Source organism: Benincasa hispida, chromosome 10, assembly GCF_009727055.1.
Source record: "Benincasa hispida cultivar B227 chromosome 10, ASM972705v1, whole genome shotgun sequence".
In the NCBI taxonomy this organism is placed as follows: Eukaryota; Viridiplantae; Streptophyta; class Magnoliopsida; order Cucurbitales; family Cucurbitaceae; genus Benincasa; species Benincasa hispida.
The window spans coordinates 44,616,157-44,632,351 of NC_052358.1; the positions used below are offsets into that span (position 1 = coordinate 44,616,157).

The 16,195-nt window shown below is 36.6% G+C and overlaps 1 protein-coding gene across 1 annotated transcript; it reads left to right on the plus strand.

The window, feature by feature from the left end:
- The first annotated feature begins 7,745 nt into the window (after positions 1–7,745).
- LOC120087667 (ribosome-binding factor PSRP1, chloroplastic) lies at positions 7,746–10,227 on the plus strand. The gene is made up of 5 exons (XM_039044518.1): positions 7,746–8,128; positions 8,519–8,662; positions 8,745–8,990; positions 9,617–9,725; positions 9,815–10,227. Exons 1-5 carry the CDS (start codon positions 7,820–7,822, stop codon positions 9,943–9,945), a joined length of 939 nt encoding a protein of 312 aa, XP_038900446.1. The 5' UTR covers positions 7,746–7,819; the 3' UTR covers positions 9,946–10,227.
- Positions 10,228–16,195: the final 5,968 nt, after the last annotated feature.

Consider the following 16,195-nt stretch of genomic DNA (forward strand, 5'->3'; position numbering starts at 1 on the left):
TTTCAAACCTCAAAGATCGGAATCATTATGCTCTCGAAGTTGGAAAGACAAGAATGAAAATGGACCTGAGAGACCCTATTTATTTCTAGAGTTTGTGGTATTCCGAATCCTATAATATAGCCCTCCGATTGGTAAGATCGCTCCAGGGCAGACATGCAGGCACATTATAGGAATCTCACGATGCGACCTAATGGAAGAGACCGTAGGATGTGTTGACACACTTCCTTCTCCCACTTACTGTGAACAACTTTTCTTATTCACCTTGGTATTGACTCATGCAAACACTACCTGAATGGAGTCCGCTCTCAGGGTGGCCCAAAGCCAAGCATGAATCTCACGGTGTGAACTCTTAAGGACGCTAGAGCTAAAAGTACATTACTTCTCTTCAACTGAAGTGTTCTAAATGGTTAGGGTATAAAATACTTAGCGATACATTTCGGCTAACTAAACATATCCTAAGTCTAGGTGATTCATCCGAGTATAACTTTTATAATGGATTTTTAACCTACAATGTCTAGGTGGTAAACAAATTTTATTATTCTCAACCGCTCACGCATGCTCATAAAATCGGTTTAACCTAACTCAGACGTTAGCTCGATCTCCAGTAGTAGGTGTTCGTGAACTGTCAATCAAACCTTCAACCTTAGATTCTTATCTAACTTTTTGCCAAATCTTGCCGGGTGAGTTTTCTTGTAACTTTAGTTTTACAAGATTACGACCTATTTTCATTGAAAATTGGGATTGCGTAAGAGTTAACCCTAATATAGTATTTATCTTTGTTATAGATTTTAGAAGTATAGGTTATTTTATAACAATTATAACCCTAGAGCATTCATCTATAACATGATTCCTTCAATCAAACATGCTTTAATATAACATCTATATTAAAACTAAGCTATGGCATAGTATATATTTTATAACACTTATAAGATATAACAAATGCATGTCACATGCTTTTCCTATGGTGGGGTTTTAAAACTATATGACATACTATATGCACACATAATCAAACAACATTATACATCACATGTATAATAGGTAAACAATACTACAATGGACCGATTTTGGCATTAAAAACAAACAAATAACTAATTTATTACAAAATTCAGCAACCAGCTTCCTAGAATCAGCTTCAAACACTTTGAACCATCTTGAACCGCCCAAAAAATCTCGAACCGGCCCAAAAACTCCAAAAACCAAGTTGAACCGTGAAATCGGCTCAACCAGGTCAAATGGATCGGTTCAGACCGTCTGGACCGACTGGTCAACGGCCGCTGGCACAATCGACGAAAGTACGGGCGGGTCAGGTGAACGGAAAGTGGGTCGCGGGTCACGGGTGAATGGCGCAGCGAGGCAGCTTTGAATGGATCAGACCAGATCAGGTCGCGGATCGCGAGCGAAAGAAGCAGAGCGGTGGGCATGCAGTCGGATCCGGGTGGGCAGGCATGCGTGCGAGAGAATCTGGGTGGCGAATCGGGTTGGGTCGGGTTTGGGAGCCTTTTCTCGGGTATGTGAACAAATTTTCTTCAGTTTTGCTGCTGTCTCTCTCCCGGAATCAAGAAATTACAGCCTAATTTCAATTCTAATGACTCCAACAAATTTACAAACCTTTTTTCACACATTAATGCTCATAAACATGTGAGCAATTACAAATTTCCACTAGAAATTTAAAGAGAAACAATGCCAAAATTATAATAAACCCACTTTAGTCCACAATTCATTCAACACTTGAATAGAAAGGCAAAAAATACCCACCAAAAGCAATTGAGCGTAATTCTAGAATGCTCTGATATCACATGATGGAACCGAGACATACGTAGCGGAAAAATGACCTAATTACACTCTAATTGCTTTCAACTTAAAGGAAAAACATGCAATTTGAAGGGAAAAAAAAGTAAATTAACTTTGTAGCTTCCGAAAACCGCTCTTCCTCGCTGAATCTCGACCTGAACACAAACGGACTACCACTAGAGTTGACCTACTATTCTCTGGACTCAGAACCGAGTTGTGGGACCTGGTGGATGAAGAAAACCGAGAGAGAGAAAAGAGATGGAAAATAAGAATGAATTTGGGTTTGGGTTTTTATTTCACTTAAAGAAAAGAGAATTTTCCAGCCCAAATTTAGAAAACTCTTTTGGCAAAATGGCAAAAGTTTTTCAACTAAATTAAAAAGCCCAATTTATAGAAAAAAACCATGCAACAATTGCATGAACCAAATCCATAAAAACCAAACACCTATAATCCACTATCTTAGTGGGCTTAATGTCTCCACTATAAGCCAACACCTAGCCCACTATTTTGTTAGTGAAATTATCTAACAAAAATTTGGATTTTCCCACTAACTTTAGTCAAAGGGCAAAATAGTCATTTGGTCAAAGTCAAACTTTGACCAAAAAGTCAACATTTTGACTTTTTATGATTTTTCCGTGTTGACTAATTTTGACCTCCCGAGCATGAATCCACATTCATTTTCTAGAAATTCAAATCACATTTGAATATAAAGTCGGTCAAAGTTTGACTTTTCAAGTCAAAAGTCAACTCTTTGACTTTTTACATCTTTGACCATTTCCATCATTTTCGAGCTTTTGAATATGAACGTATTCATATTCTTAATATTTAAATCACATTTAAATATTAAAGTTGTATCTGTATCTCTAAACTGAAAAACTCGACCACTATATCACATATACTTGTCGATTTCTCTCTCTTCACTTAATTCGAACAATTTGAATCATTCTATCATACTGTTCTAAGTTTATTCCATATGAGCTAGTAGTGGAACCTAATGGACCTGTAGATCATGGGCTCCAACGATCCGAGATTAGCTGGCTAAACTATTTAGACGGAGTTAATCAACATTCGTTAACTAACGGGTCATTCCACTATAGTTCCGTAGTTGCACTCCCCTCACTATAGATATATTTGTGTCCATTTGATATAACCATGATTAGTAAGCTAATCCTTCACAGGTTGTTCGTAACCTCGGCTGGGTCATAAAAACCGTTTTACCCCCAAGACTACATCTTGTTCCTTAAGTTCTACTGATCCTCTAATGAACAATTGGTTTAAGATCCAACTTATAAACTAAATCCCTCTCGGGCCAAGGAGAGGGTGGGACCCCTTGTTCAAGACCTGGATTCAGTACTACTACCAACTCATTGCATAGGACACCCCAACCCCTCATGTCAATACATAAACGATTCTGGATCACTTCATTTATAGTATCTTTACAACAACTTGTAACAACTATAGAGTAGGCTACATCTAATAGTGTTACCAGAATAAGGTACCCAATCTTAATCATGTACTATAGAACATTTTGGTTATTTACTCGAACTTGATCCATCTCTATGTCTTTACATAAAGTTCAAGTATTCATATAATAACCATGGATCTTAGTTTATAGGATTTAGACTTTTATGAATGCAATTAATAGATTCAATACCTTTGTTGATTAACATTTTACTGATAATAGAACATGTTTAATTTTACAAACTGCGAGTTTTAGAACATAAAACCTAACATGTTCTTCATATTAGACACATAATAAACATTAGAGATAAATTCATGTGTTCCATTGTTCAGTTGATCAAACTCTTACTTTTTCCTTAATATAAATTTATGTGACATCACCAAATATGATATTACCGCCAACTGATTCATCAAGTTCTACGAACGTCAACTTATTTCCACACATGTGATTACTTGTATCACAATCAAGATATCATGCATTGTTTTAACATGTTTCTTCACATTTGCATGGGAGAAGCGAAGATGGCTTGCTACTTTCATCATCTTCCTTAGCATAATTTACATTTTCTTCAATTTTATTTATGCATTCCCAAGAATAGTAGCCAAATTTATGACAATTATAAGATTCAACCTGTCTTTTATCATACCTCCTGTCATTATTTGATCTTTCTCCATTTCACCTTGAATAATTTTGTCTTCCACAACCTTTTAATGAATTAAACTTCAAATTACTTGTTGGGTTATTTTGTCTTGTATAGGCCCAATTCAAAATATAAATAAGATCATGTTGGATTGTACTAGCACGCAGCGGAAGCGACAAGGATCGATAATCAATCTAATTGATTAATTTTGGCAGAAACGAAGACATGCTATAACAGAAATTAATGGGTTTCAAGTCATACCTTTGAAGAACCTTTGAAATCTTGATTTCCAGCTGCAAATTCCTCCAAATCTTTGTGCAGATCACCACAAGATCCTACTCTTCTCTTGGTGCTCTAGATTGAGTTGTGGGACTCAAAATAAGTTGGAATCAAGGGGACTTGGAGAATGCTCACAGCAGCAACCCAAATGAAGAACACATTCTTGAACCGAATTTTCAGCTAAAATTCTATCGGTTGCCATGGCTTAAAATCACTTTAATCTCTTCAATATATTGCAAACCATCATGCAAAGAGAATGCCTATATGAGATGCAGCTCATGCTTGGAGTAATTGAAGCTTGAAGATGGTGGGTTGTTAGTGAGCTACTTGAGGATGGAGTTGGAAAATCCCAATATTTCTTTTGTGTAATTTTTTATTTCCAAAATCCAAAATTTGATTTTAAAATCACATCTGTTTTCTAAAATCAAAATTTATTAATTTTATAAATTAATTTCATAAATTATTTTTTCTAATAAAATTAATAAATAATTATTTAACAATTTAAATAATTCTAATTAATTTAATATCCAATATTAAATTAATTTTTTTACACAAATCCATCTTCATATATTTAAATATAAATTCTCCAATTCCGTTTGATTCTAATTTGAATATTTCAAATTAACTTATCATGATACTCTAGAGCTAATCCATTTCCGAGCTAGTAGGGGGACCTTGTGAACCTACAAATCATGGGCTCCAACATCTGAGATTAATCGACTAAACTCATTAGACCGAGCTAACCTCCATTCGTTAACTAATGGGTCACTCCACTAAAGCCCATAGTTGAACTGCCCTCATTGTAGATATATTACACCCGAAATTACCTCTTGTTCTTTAAGTCCCATTGATCCCTTAATGAACAATTGTTTTGTGATCTAATCAACAAAATCGAGTCCCTCTCGGGTCAGCGAGAGGGCGGGGCCCCTTGTTCAAGACTCAAAATCAACACTTAAGGGAACAACCTCTCTATTATCCCTAAAAGCGGGTAAGAGCGAACTCCATCTTGCACCCTATGTCCTCAGCTATCTCTCCATTCTTACCCCTGAAATGGGAGGTTATTGAGTCAGCGTTGTTGAGCCAACCTTCACCTATGCAAATCTAAGGATAATTCTAAATAAACAGGAGTTCATAGTTAGCTCAAGATTAAGGTCAAGTTACCTAGGTCATCGCTTTGAAATAGTCAGTCTTAAACAATAAACAACATTATAAAGTAAGAGTGACTAATTTCGTGGTTCGATCTTATACAAACCCTTTTGCACAAGGACACCTTCACTTCTTATATCCCAACATGAACAAATTAGGATCACTTCATTTGTAGCACTTTACAACTCTTTGTAACAACTATAGAGCAGATCAAATCCAATAGTGTTACCAGAATAAGGTACCCATCCTTATTCATATACTATAGATCATTTTAACTATTTACTCGAACCTGATCCACCTTTATATCTTCACATAAAGTTCAAGTACTCATCCAATAGTTAAGAGACTTTCAAGTTTATTGGATTTCTTATAAGCAAAACATCTATTCAATAACATCTTATTGAACTTTCAGAATAAGTTCCATTATTTATATACCACGAGTTTTAGGACATAAAACCCAACAGATCAATCATGAGTTGGTGGAAGAAAAGGTTGAGGTTCAGCCGATCATGAAGGAATCCTCAAACACGTGTATGGCACAACTTCTTTTAGGCTGTGTTGATTAGAAAGGCTGAGGAAAACTTCTTCATTCAGATAAGAATTCTCTCTCTCTCCACCGCAGTTCTCTCTGTTTTTCTCTCTTACTCGATAGATGTTCCTCTTTACTCGATGAATTTTTGTTCTCTACTCGATGAGTTTTTGTTCTTTACTCGATGCAACTAGATGAGTATTAATCTTTACTCGATGCAACTCGATGAGTATTGATCTTTACTCAATGCTTTGAAAATATTGTGATTTGATTATAAAATGGTGTTTTCGTTGATTTGCAGAGAAACAGATGAAGATTGGAGAAGAAGATAAGGAGAAGAAGAAGGAACAAGTAGGAGTTACGTGGTTCGGCCAATAAGCCTACGTCCACGGGAAGATTCTTTTCTTTCTCTCTTGAAGATTGCTTATAGTAATTGTAGTTTACAGAAAAATAGGAAGTATGATAAATACCATGTTGCTTTGTTCTGATCAGTAGGTATTTATAATACATACCATATGTCAGTTACATGATATAAAGTTTGTTATGTAAACTAAACTAGCTGAAATGTATTTGAGTCACTGTTTTACATTACTCTTATAGAATTTTCTTTAGCTGAATTTTTCTCGACTCAACCTCTGAAATCACCATGTCCACAATTGCTATCATGCCCCCAACCTCGACTTCCTTTTTCTTGGCCATATCTTTTATCTCTCAATTGCAACTTTGGCTAGAAAAGTTGCTCGGTTGTCTCTTTGTTCTTCTTGAGAAGCTTGTCTTCATGGGCTTGTAAAGTATCCATAATTTGATCAACATACCTTGTAAACAAATCCTTTGATTCTTCAATATCTATAAAGTTGAAACTAGATTTTTTTTTTATCTAATGAGTGAAGTATCTTTTCTACTACATGCTCATTATTTATTGTCTCGCCATATCTCTTAATTTCATTTACTTCTGCTAGCAATCTTAAAGTATAATCTAGAACTGATTCAGACTCCTTCATATGTAGTGATTCATAATCGCCTCTCAACTTTTGGAGGCGAATCTTCTTAACTTGATCTACTCCTTTAGTATTCTCCAAAATTTATCATGCTTGTTTGCAATAATTGTCCTGAAATCTTCTCAAAATTTGAATCATCAATAACTTGATGAATGATGTTGAGAGCCTTTTGGTCTTTCTTTCTAGTATTTTGTAAAGCTTCTCATTGAGCTTGATTCAAAGCCGTATCACTTTCTGATTCTTCATAACCATTATCAATAACGTCTCATGCATCTTTTTGAATCATGTAGAACTTTCACACGAATACATCAGCTACTATAAATTTTTCATAAGTCGAGGTATTTGCAAGGAATCAAATTGTTATTTGTCATTTACAAAGACAATTCCTATTTTATAAAGTTCACCTTTGATACCACTTTGTTGGAAGCGTGTGATGGATACTCACAAATAAATAATCGACATAAGAATATTTGAGAGGAAACAAAATCACATTTATTTGAAATACATTCAAACTTGGTTCGCACTTTTTAATTGAACTCTTTTTGTGTATTCTTTTTCACACACTTGCTTACTTAAACAATACAAATGTCAATCCTATTTATAAGATTATCATCGACAAATCTAGATCCATAACTCTCACCTTAATTAAACATATAAAATATTTAAAATCTTATACTTATATCTACCTCTCCAATACATTAACCTACCAACTCTCATTCATGAATATATTTAACTTTTAAAAGATTTTATTTCATGCGTAACGAATCTTTGAAGCTAAAACATGCATTAACTTTCAACATTGCATTGAAAGGTAGAAAGTTCAAGTTGAAGTTCAATTTCAAATTACACCCTCTGAAAAAGACTATTTAGACATTGGGTTGGCGCATAAAGGCTGGCTTACTTTATCCACTTGTTTCCCTTTTCCTTTATCCATCCGCTATTTCCTCTATCAATTCCAAGTTTTCAACTCAACAATGGCCGCTCTCACCTCTTCCATGCACACCAGTCTCCTTCCCGATCACTCATTATCTTCTTCTTCTTCTTCTTCTTCTTCTACGATCTCTTTCTTTCCCGCTTCCTTCTCTCTTCACTTCTCTGCGCTCAAAGTTCATGCTCTTTCTTGTTCTTCCACTGCTTCTGCGTTCTTCAACTCCTGCAAGAGCTTCCGAACCTTTGAGACTGCATCCCGCAACCGTCATGCCTCAAACTCTTTCAATGTTCGGATGTCCTGGGACGGCCCCCTCTCCTCTGTCAAATTAATTGTCCAAGCCAAAAATTTGGAGGTATTTCATTTAGCTTCAACTTTGCTCGCAATGCAAATTCTTATTTCTTTTGTGTGTTCCACAAAACCCATATCCCCTTCTCTCAAACCCTACCCTTGTATTTGTCAACTTCACCATTTCCACTAAATTTAGTTTACAAACCCTAATTTTATTTTCTGCCTCATTTCTTCGAATATCTTCCATATCAACATTCGTGTCCCCTAGAATTTACCTACTAAAACTCATAAACAAGCTTCCTTAGTGGTAGAAACTCTGTTGCTGCTAAATGACAAGACCACCTACTAACTAGCAAAATCTAACATCTGTTTCTAGAAATTACCAGTATCGTATCTCCATGTTTGAATTGTCAAACCTTACGTGGATTTATTTTTTAATTGTGCAAAAAACTAGTTGACTGAAGCAGTTAAGAAGCATGTGGAAGAGAAGGTTGGCAAGGCAGTCCAGAAGCACAGTCACTTAGTGAGAGAAGTAGATGTCAGGCTTTCAGTTAGAGGTGGGGAGTTTGGGAAGGGTCCAAGGATTAGAAGATGCGAGGTATTCTATTTGCTTCTTTGTTTAAAATTTATCCATATGAATTGAACCCTCATTCTTTTCCGTGAACACTGTGTTTATATAGGTTACATTATTCACAAAGAAGCATGGAGTTGTACGGGCAGAGGAAGATGCTGAGACCGTCTATGCAAGCATTGATTTGGTTTCCTCCATCATACAGAGGAAGTTGAGAAAGATTAAAGAGAAAGATTCAGACCGTGGCCGACACATGAAAGGATTTGACAGATCGAAAGTAAGAGAACCTGCACCAATAGTAGTTGAGGATGAGGACGAGGAAGTTTTTGAAGAAGATGGTGAAGTTATTGATGAGGTTATTCCTTCACCCTTTGGGTTTTTTGCTTTGACTTCATTTCACTGGTATATGTTAATCATTTACGATGATATTAGCTTATAAAGACTCATGTATGCCATGCCTATTAATTATTTTTTACATGTCAAGCTTATTATGAGTGTCAGAATTACTAAACCACAACTTTTCTCACTTAGTTCTTGAAATCGTTGTTCTCTATAAAGGAAAAAAAAACATCAATTTCGTAGTTAATTTTCATGCTCGTTTCCATTGATTGGTATTGGGAAAATTCTAGATGCAGTACTCAGATCAATTTCGGCCCAAACTCGTTGTATTTCTATTTACATTATAGGATTAGTCAGTCAGTTCTTTTATTTCACAACATGATATTTTAGGTGAAGATGAACATGAAAACATCGGAAGTTGGACCTGGCTGTAAGATGGAGGGCTAACATTGTGTTCGACTGTTATTTTATTGATCCTTTGCTCTTAATGAGTGTTTTGTGGTCCATTCCAATACATGTACTTGATATTGATCCTTGTTCATATAGCTTTTGATTCCCTCGCTTATTTTGTTGACATTCAATTTTGATTGTTGTTGAAATTCAATGTTGGTATCTAATTACTCACTTTTATCTTGATTTCAGATTGTTCGGAGAAAATACTTCGATATGCCACCTTTGACAATTGAAGAAGCAATCGAACAACTTAAAAATATTGACCATGATTTCTACGGTTTCCGGAATGAAGAAACTGGTGCGTTGATTTGAGTATAATGATAATCTTGTTTTGTTGGGATTCTGTGTTGTTTATATAGTAGTTTATTGTCTTCATTCTTGGCCCAGGTGAGATTAACATCTTATATAAAAGAAAGGATGGAGGATATGGACTTATTATCCCAAAAGAAAATGGCAGAGCTGAGAAATTAGAATCTGTGACGATAGATGCAGCCAGAGAACCATCCTTGGCCGAATGATTGGACTTCAGGGGGAAGTTTCATGTTCAAGATATCTTACCACTCTTACATTCGTGTAAAACTGCAAAACTTCGACTGTAACATGCATCTGAAGACCTCTCTTGCAGAGAGTATATAGATTTAGATTCGAGGTTCTTTGGTGATGAAGACAATTTTGGAATAAGAAATGAGTAAAAAGTAAAATGAGATGCAGAATATTCTAATGAATGAATGATCAGCTTGCAGGGGTGTTACCATGCAAATATACTATTTTCTTTTGTAATCACGATTTGTTTTCCCTCACCATGGCCAGTTAATTGTTGGTTCTTGAATCGTGGTTCATTTTTCTTCCTTAAAGAACGCCCTCGATTGCCACATTCGTACTCTAATCATATGCGACATGATATTGATCATATAAACAGCCCCACTGGAATGACTATTGATCATCAAGTGAACGTCAAATGTTAGTTCTTTCAGATATTGGGACTCTAATTGAATGAACTCTATCAAGCCAAGTCGAGCTGCCAAAACAGTATCCGGTTGCCACTCTGTGATCAGACGATACAATAATGATGATGGAGATGCTCCTCATCTTGTGGTTGAATTTTAATAGACGAGGCTTTACAGCTATGGTAATGTCGGTGGGGGCTCAATGGCAACCTTGTTCGTGGAATTGATCGAACATAGAACATAGAACAATGAAGTAATGTATCCATATGAGCTCCGGCCGTTAGATTTGTAACCGTTTTGGTTAGAGTTATCGAGTGTTTTAAGTTTCGGAATTGTAATGGATGACACATTTATATTCAAAATAGATGGTCATCTTTTGGATAAGTATTAGAAACAAAGATAGTATAGGTTAACAATTCAAAATAGATGGTCATCTTTTGGATAAGTATTAGGAACCAAGGTAGTATAGGTTACTTTTGTTCCACATGGATTAGAATGGGATTACCAATGTGGTACTTAAATGGCTTGATTCTCTCACGTCAATAGTTGGTTTTTGGGATGTGGTTCTTCAAGGTGCTTAAGTAACTAACAACAAGATATGGATCTCTTAGTAATTTCAGAGATGGCAGAATTGTTTTAGCCCCGTGGCACATAAATATTGAATATAGCACTATTCCACCTCCGTAATCAAAAGGAAGGATCCGGCAGACTTCATTTGGCATCCCTCTGATAAATGGGGAGTTGCCATGGATGTTCTAGATTAAAAGCATAAGAATTTATGTTCTTTCGATTAGATGGAGGAATAACAGCTAAAATAGCAGCACCTGAAGTTGCAATGTCTGGTCGTACTAATTGCAGGCTCATTCTGCAAATAAGTACCATGTTGGAAATGAGTCATTACATTCCGTATTGCTGGAGCAATTGAATTAGGTCTTCACGATGAAAAGTAGGCCACGACATATGTCGTTGAAGAACCAATCTTGGCTCGGGGATTTATGTGGGTTGGTAAGAACTAACAACCAATATTGAAATTGTAGGCAATAATAACACTCATGATATAGTGGAAGACGAATGACCTGGTAGAACGGATATATGGTTACATAGAAAATCATCTTGAAGTGGGCACCTATTTCTCCCAATATTGTTGTTTTGATAACTTAAAGTTAACCTACTAAGTGTAAATTCCATAAATTAGTCTCTCAAATGTCGGACATTGCACCACCACATTCCTAATAAATTTTTCTCAATATTACATCTTTTTTTTTTTTTATAGGAAATAGATGTATATATTTCACCAAAAAAATAAGAGAGTACAACCAAAGTGNAAAAAAAAATACTAGATAAAAGCCTTCTAGTTGTTCAAAGTCATGGATAAACTATAATTACAAAAGAATTTGATATAATTTGTACTCCACCACGAAGCTATATGTTGAACAACCAACCAAAAAGAATTAAAGGAGGCATATTTATCTTAAAAAATTCTGTTGTTTCTTTCATTCCAAATTCATTAAAAGAGTGAATAAGACGCACATCTCCAAAGCACTTTACCTCTACCACCATAGACAAGGCTATCCAAGCCTTCAAGCATCTAGTCGTCAACTTTATTAGGAAGGCAAGCAGCCAGCCCAAAGATCACAAACAGAAGGGACCATCCCTTGGCAAACTCACAATGAAGGAATAAATGATCAAGAGTTTCTGCATCTTTCCAACACAAGCAACAGAAGGAAGGGCAAAGGAAAGCGATCTTAAGCTTCCTTTGAAGCTTTTCTTGAGTATTTAAGCTCTGATAAGCGAGGGGTCAGAGAAGAACTTCACTCTTTTGGGTATTTTGTTCTTCCACACAAGGTTAACCAAAGGAAGGGTAGAAGAAGAGGTCCTCTTGGCACTATTCATAAAGGCAGATTTCGTAGTGAACTTCCCCGAGGCATCAAGCTTCCATTTGAGACAGTCTGGATGATCAAGAGGCGTCCAAAAGTTTAGGACTTTCAGAATAGCCACCATGTCACCAAACTCTCTATTGAATACCCCTTTTCTAAGCCCCAAATTCTAAGAAAGGCTGGAGGCATACCAACAATAAGCAATCACAACCTCCTTGTTAAGAGGCAAGCCATAAATATCGGGGAATTTCATCATGAGGGGAAGAGGATCACACCAACTATCCTCCCAAAATTTGATCGAGTTCCCATTTCCCACAATAAAATCAGTGAATTTAAAAAACTGACCTCTATACCTTAAAATGTAACCCAAATTGTAGACTTTCCATTCTTTAGCTACTTAGAAGACCATTCGAAAGGGTTAACTTGATAAATAGCATCAACAACACTCTTCCAAAGTGCATTCTTTTCTTGATTATAACACCAAAGCCAGTTCGTAAGGAGGGCAATGTTTTCTTGGCAAGGGGAGCCAATGCCAAGACCACCAAAGATGATGGGGGAGGAGGCCAAGCTCCAATTCACAAGGTTCGAAGTAGCCTTACACAGACCTTTAGTCCAAATGAAATCGCTAATAAATTTCTCCAGGCGGATAATGGCACTGATTGGGGCTTGCAGAAGGGAGAAGAAATAGCAAAGGATAGTATTGAGGATCGGTTGGGCTAATGATAACGGGCAGAAATGCACGTTATTACAGCGCAAGTAAGTAAAACAATGAGGGAATGCGACGGTAAAAATATACAATGTCATGTCCAAAAGCGTTAAACTGAGAAAATTGCGATCGCATGTGCTCATCGCATAAAAGCAGCTAATTTACTTATTTTGTGCAGGAAAAATGCGTTGGCGCAAGTAAAATTGCAATCCAAGGAATTAGGCGTCCGCGCGCATTGAAAGATTGCGATCGCAAAGTCATGCGATCATATGCGATCATGAGAAGTTGCTCAGAAAGGTGGCCGCATAAAGACTTCGCATCAAGGTGATAGCATAATAAATCATGATGAGACGGAAAGCTAATGACGGTCGAATAAGCCGTTAACAACACACTGTAGCAAGTACACTCAACTTTCAGTGACCATTAATCGGGCATCAGAGCAGGAGATGTAATGACCACCTATCATTGCAATCATTAGAGAGAAAAGCTTCTTCACCTTGAGGACTATAAATACCGAAGGGCACCAGGGTTAACAAGTTAGATCATATACAAGATAGCGACCCGTTAGTCTGTTCATAGTCATACTCATACTTAGAAGACGGAGACGAGCCAAAAGAAGAAGATGCCGAAAGATCATTCCCTGACAGCTTGAAAGACTGCCAAGAAGCTCTACAAAAGGAGAGAGGGCCAACACTTGCAAAAGCAAGGATATTCATCTGGGCAGAGTTGGAGTGAAAAGACAGTGTAAAAGGCCACGGGAAGCAAGACATTGCTATTGAGCTTCTTGTCTCTACATTCTATTGCTATTATGTATTCTGCATTTAATTTATAGACAATGGAAATCTCATTTCAACTTATGTTCAATCTCTCCTTACTTCGCATGAGTAGCTAAATCTCCGAATGGGTTGAGAAGTACTTAGCTAGCATGACCTAAGATTTACATTTTATGCGATCATCTTGTCTTATGTATGCGTCATTCACCCTTTAGAGATACTTGAGAGAGTAGTCTAAAGAAAGAATCTAGACTTGAGAGAGTCAGATTAGAATCTAGGCTTAAGAGAGTCAGATTAGAACCGCATAAGCAAGAGATAGAAATTTAGACATAAGTTCTATTCTACTACGCATCGCAAGCACCCTAGAAATAGGACATGATAGTATGCAGTCACCTTGTGTATGTGTGCATCATTCATCATCGCATAGACAAGAATAGAGGCTTAGACATAAGTCCTATCGACATTTTCGTATACATCGCATGTGTCCTAGAAATAGCCATTATGGCATTTGCATTGAGAGATGACATGTTGTTGTTTGTGTGTAGCATAATCGCATAACTTGTATGTAATCTTAGAAAGTGTTAGCTAAACCCCTTCTCAACCCGTTCATCACATACTCATTGTAATTCTTGATTTCATCAACTCTTTAATCACACTCCGTCGCATAGGAAATAGTCTTAAACAAAACACCATCAAACTTATTTGTTTTCACGACCGCAAAGGAATCAAATTTACTGTCGCATATTAACTCAGTAGTCCCTGTGTTCAACCCTGGACTTACCAAGAAACCTAATGAGGCTTATAATTGGGTCTCATTAGGAAAACTTGCATGTGCAACGTATAACACATCATCGCAACTCACACCATATTTGCATCACCATTTACAATGCATCAGCTAACGTAAGTCTTCCACCTTTTGAGAGAGTGACTCCTCTCCATTTATCCACCTTCTTTTTAAACTTGTCCAATCTATAGCTATCCAAGCTTCCTTGGCTGAATGTTTCCCACCAAGAGGGAATCCAAGTAATTGAAAGGCAGAGTTTCCACCTTGCACCCAAACTTGGTGGCAAAAACCCCATACGTCCTTAGTAGTAAGATTTAAACCAATGATAGATATTTTAGACTTATTAAACAACAAGCCAGAGCCAAGGAGAAACAGGTTCATCACAGTCCATTAAGCCTCCAAATTTTCATGCTCCCAAGAATAGAAAAGAAGGGTATCGTCAGTGTACTGCAGATACGTTAAATCACGTGTCATGTTACCAAAAGAGAAATCTTTAATAATCTTTCTTTCATTGCAAAAATGGATCAAACATTTGAGGGCATCTCTCAAAATTATAAACAGAAACGTGGCGAGAGGGTCACCCTACCTTAAGCCTCTTTTGGCGAAGATCTTACCATGCAGTCTCTCATTAATAAGGATAGAGAAGTTAGCCAACGAGAGGCAACCCCAAATTCACTTCCTCCATATAACTATACCCTTTGTGTAACAACCCAAATTTCTAATATGTTTCTAGGACGCTACTATATGCATGCATAGACTTGGCAATACATTTCTCAAAGAATAATTAAATAAAAGAGATAAAATTTTTATTCCATTAAATAAAGCTCAAATAAATAAAGAAGATAAATCCTGAAAATACCGCTCGGGGTACCCCTGACCTAACTTTAAAATAATAAACAATTAAATAAATCAATAAATGAAATCAAGGAATATTTCATAGGATTTCAAAACGCCTGACTCCTAAACCAAACACTAGTAAATGAAACCTAAGTGCGGAAGCAATAATTCGTCCAAATGGCCAAGTCACGGATTCCTCTTGTCATTCACCGGTCTATCTCTACCTTTACCTAAGAAAAAAAATGAATATATAAGTATACTCAGTAAGCGGCCCACTACTAGGTCCACTTAGTGATCTGTTAGCCTTCCCATCGGGATACAAATGCGCAATGACATCGTAGGTGTAGGGCATAGGCATAGGCATAAGTATAAGGGGTGAATCCAGAGGCACACTTTCATAAGTAGTGACCCTGAAGGGTACAATCATAAACATAAATGGTGTTCCCAAGGGAACATTGTTCATAGGCATAAGGTGTAGGCCCGAAGGCTCACAACATGCGATGTGCATACCCCAATGGAAGTGCTAGCAGTCACTGTCTCATATAATCATAAGCATACAATCGATGTCTTAAATCATGGTAAGATTACATAACAGTTCACAATTTATCCATCCATCAAGCACTGTTACAACACATAACATCAACATTCCATGACAACGCTTCCAAAATTTTCAATTGACCAACATGCATATCAAGATATTTCATACTAGCGTAGGAACTAGTACGTAACACAAGGGTGAACTGGTAGTAAATCACTTACCTTAAAAAAATAAAAGAATATCTAGTATAAATACTTTAATCCCCCTTTCTAACCTTGAAAGACCTCGAGTCAAACACTACTACCT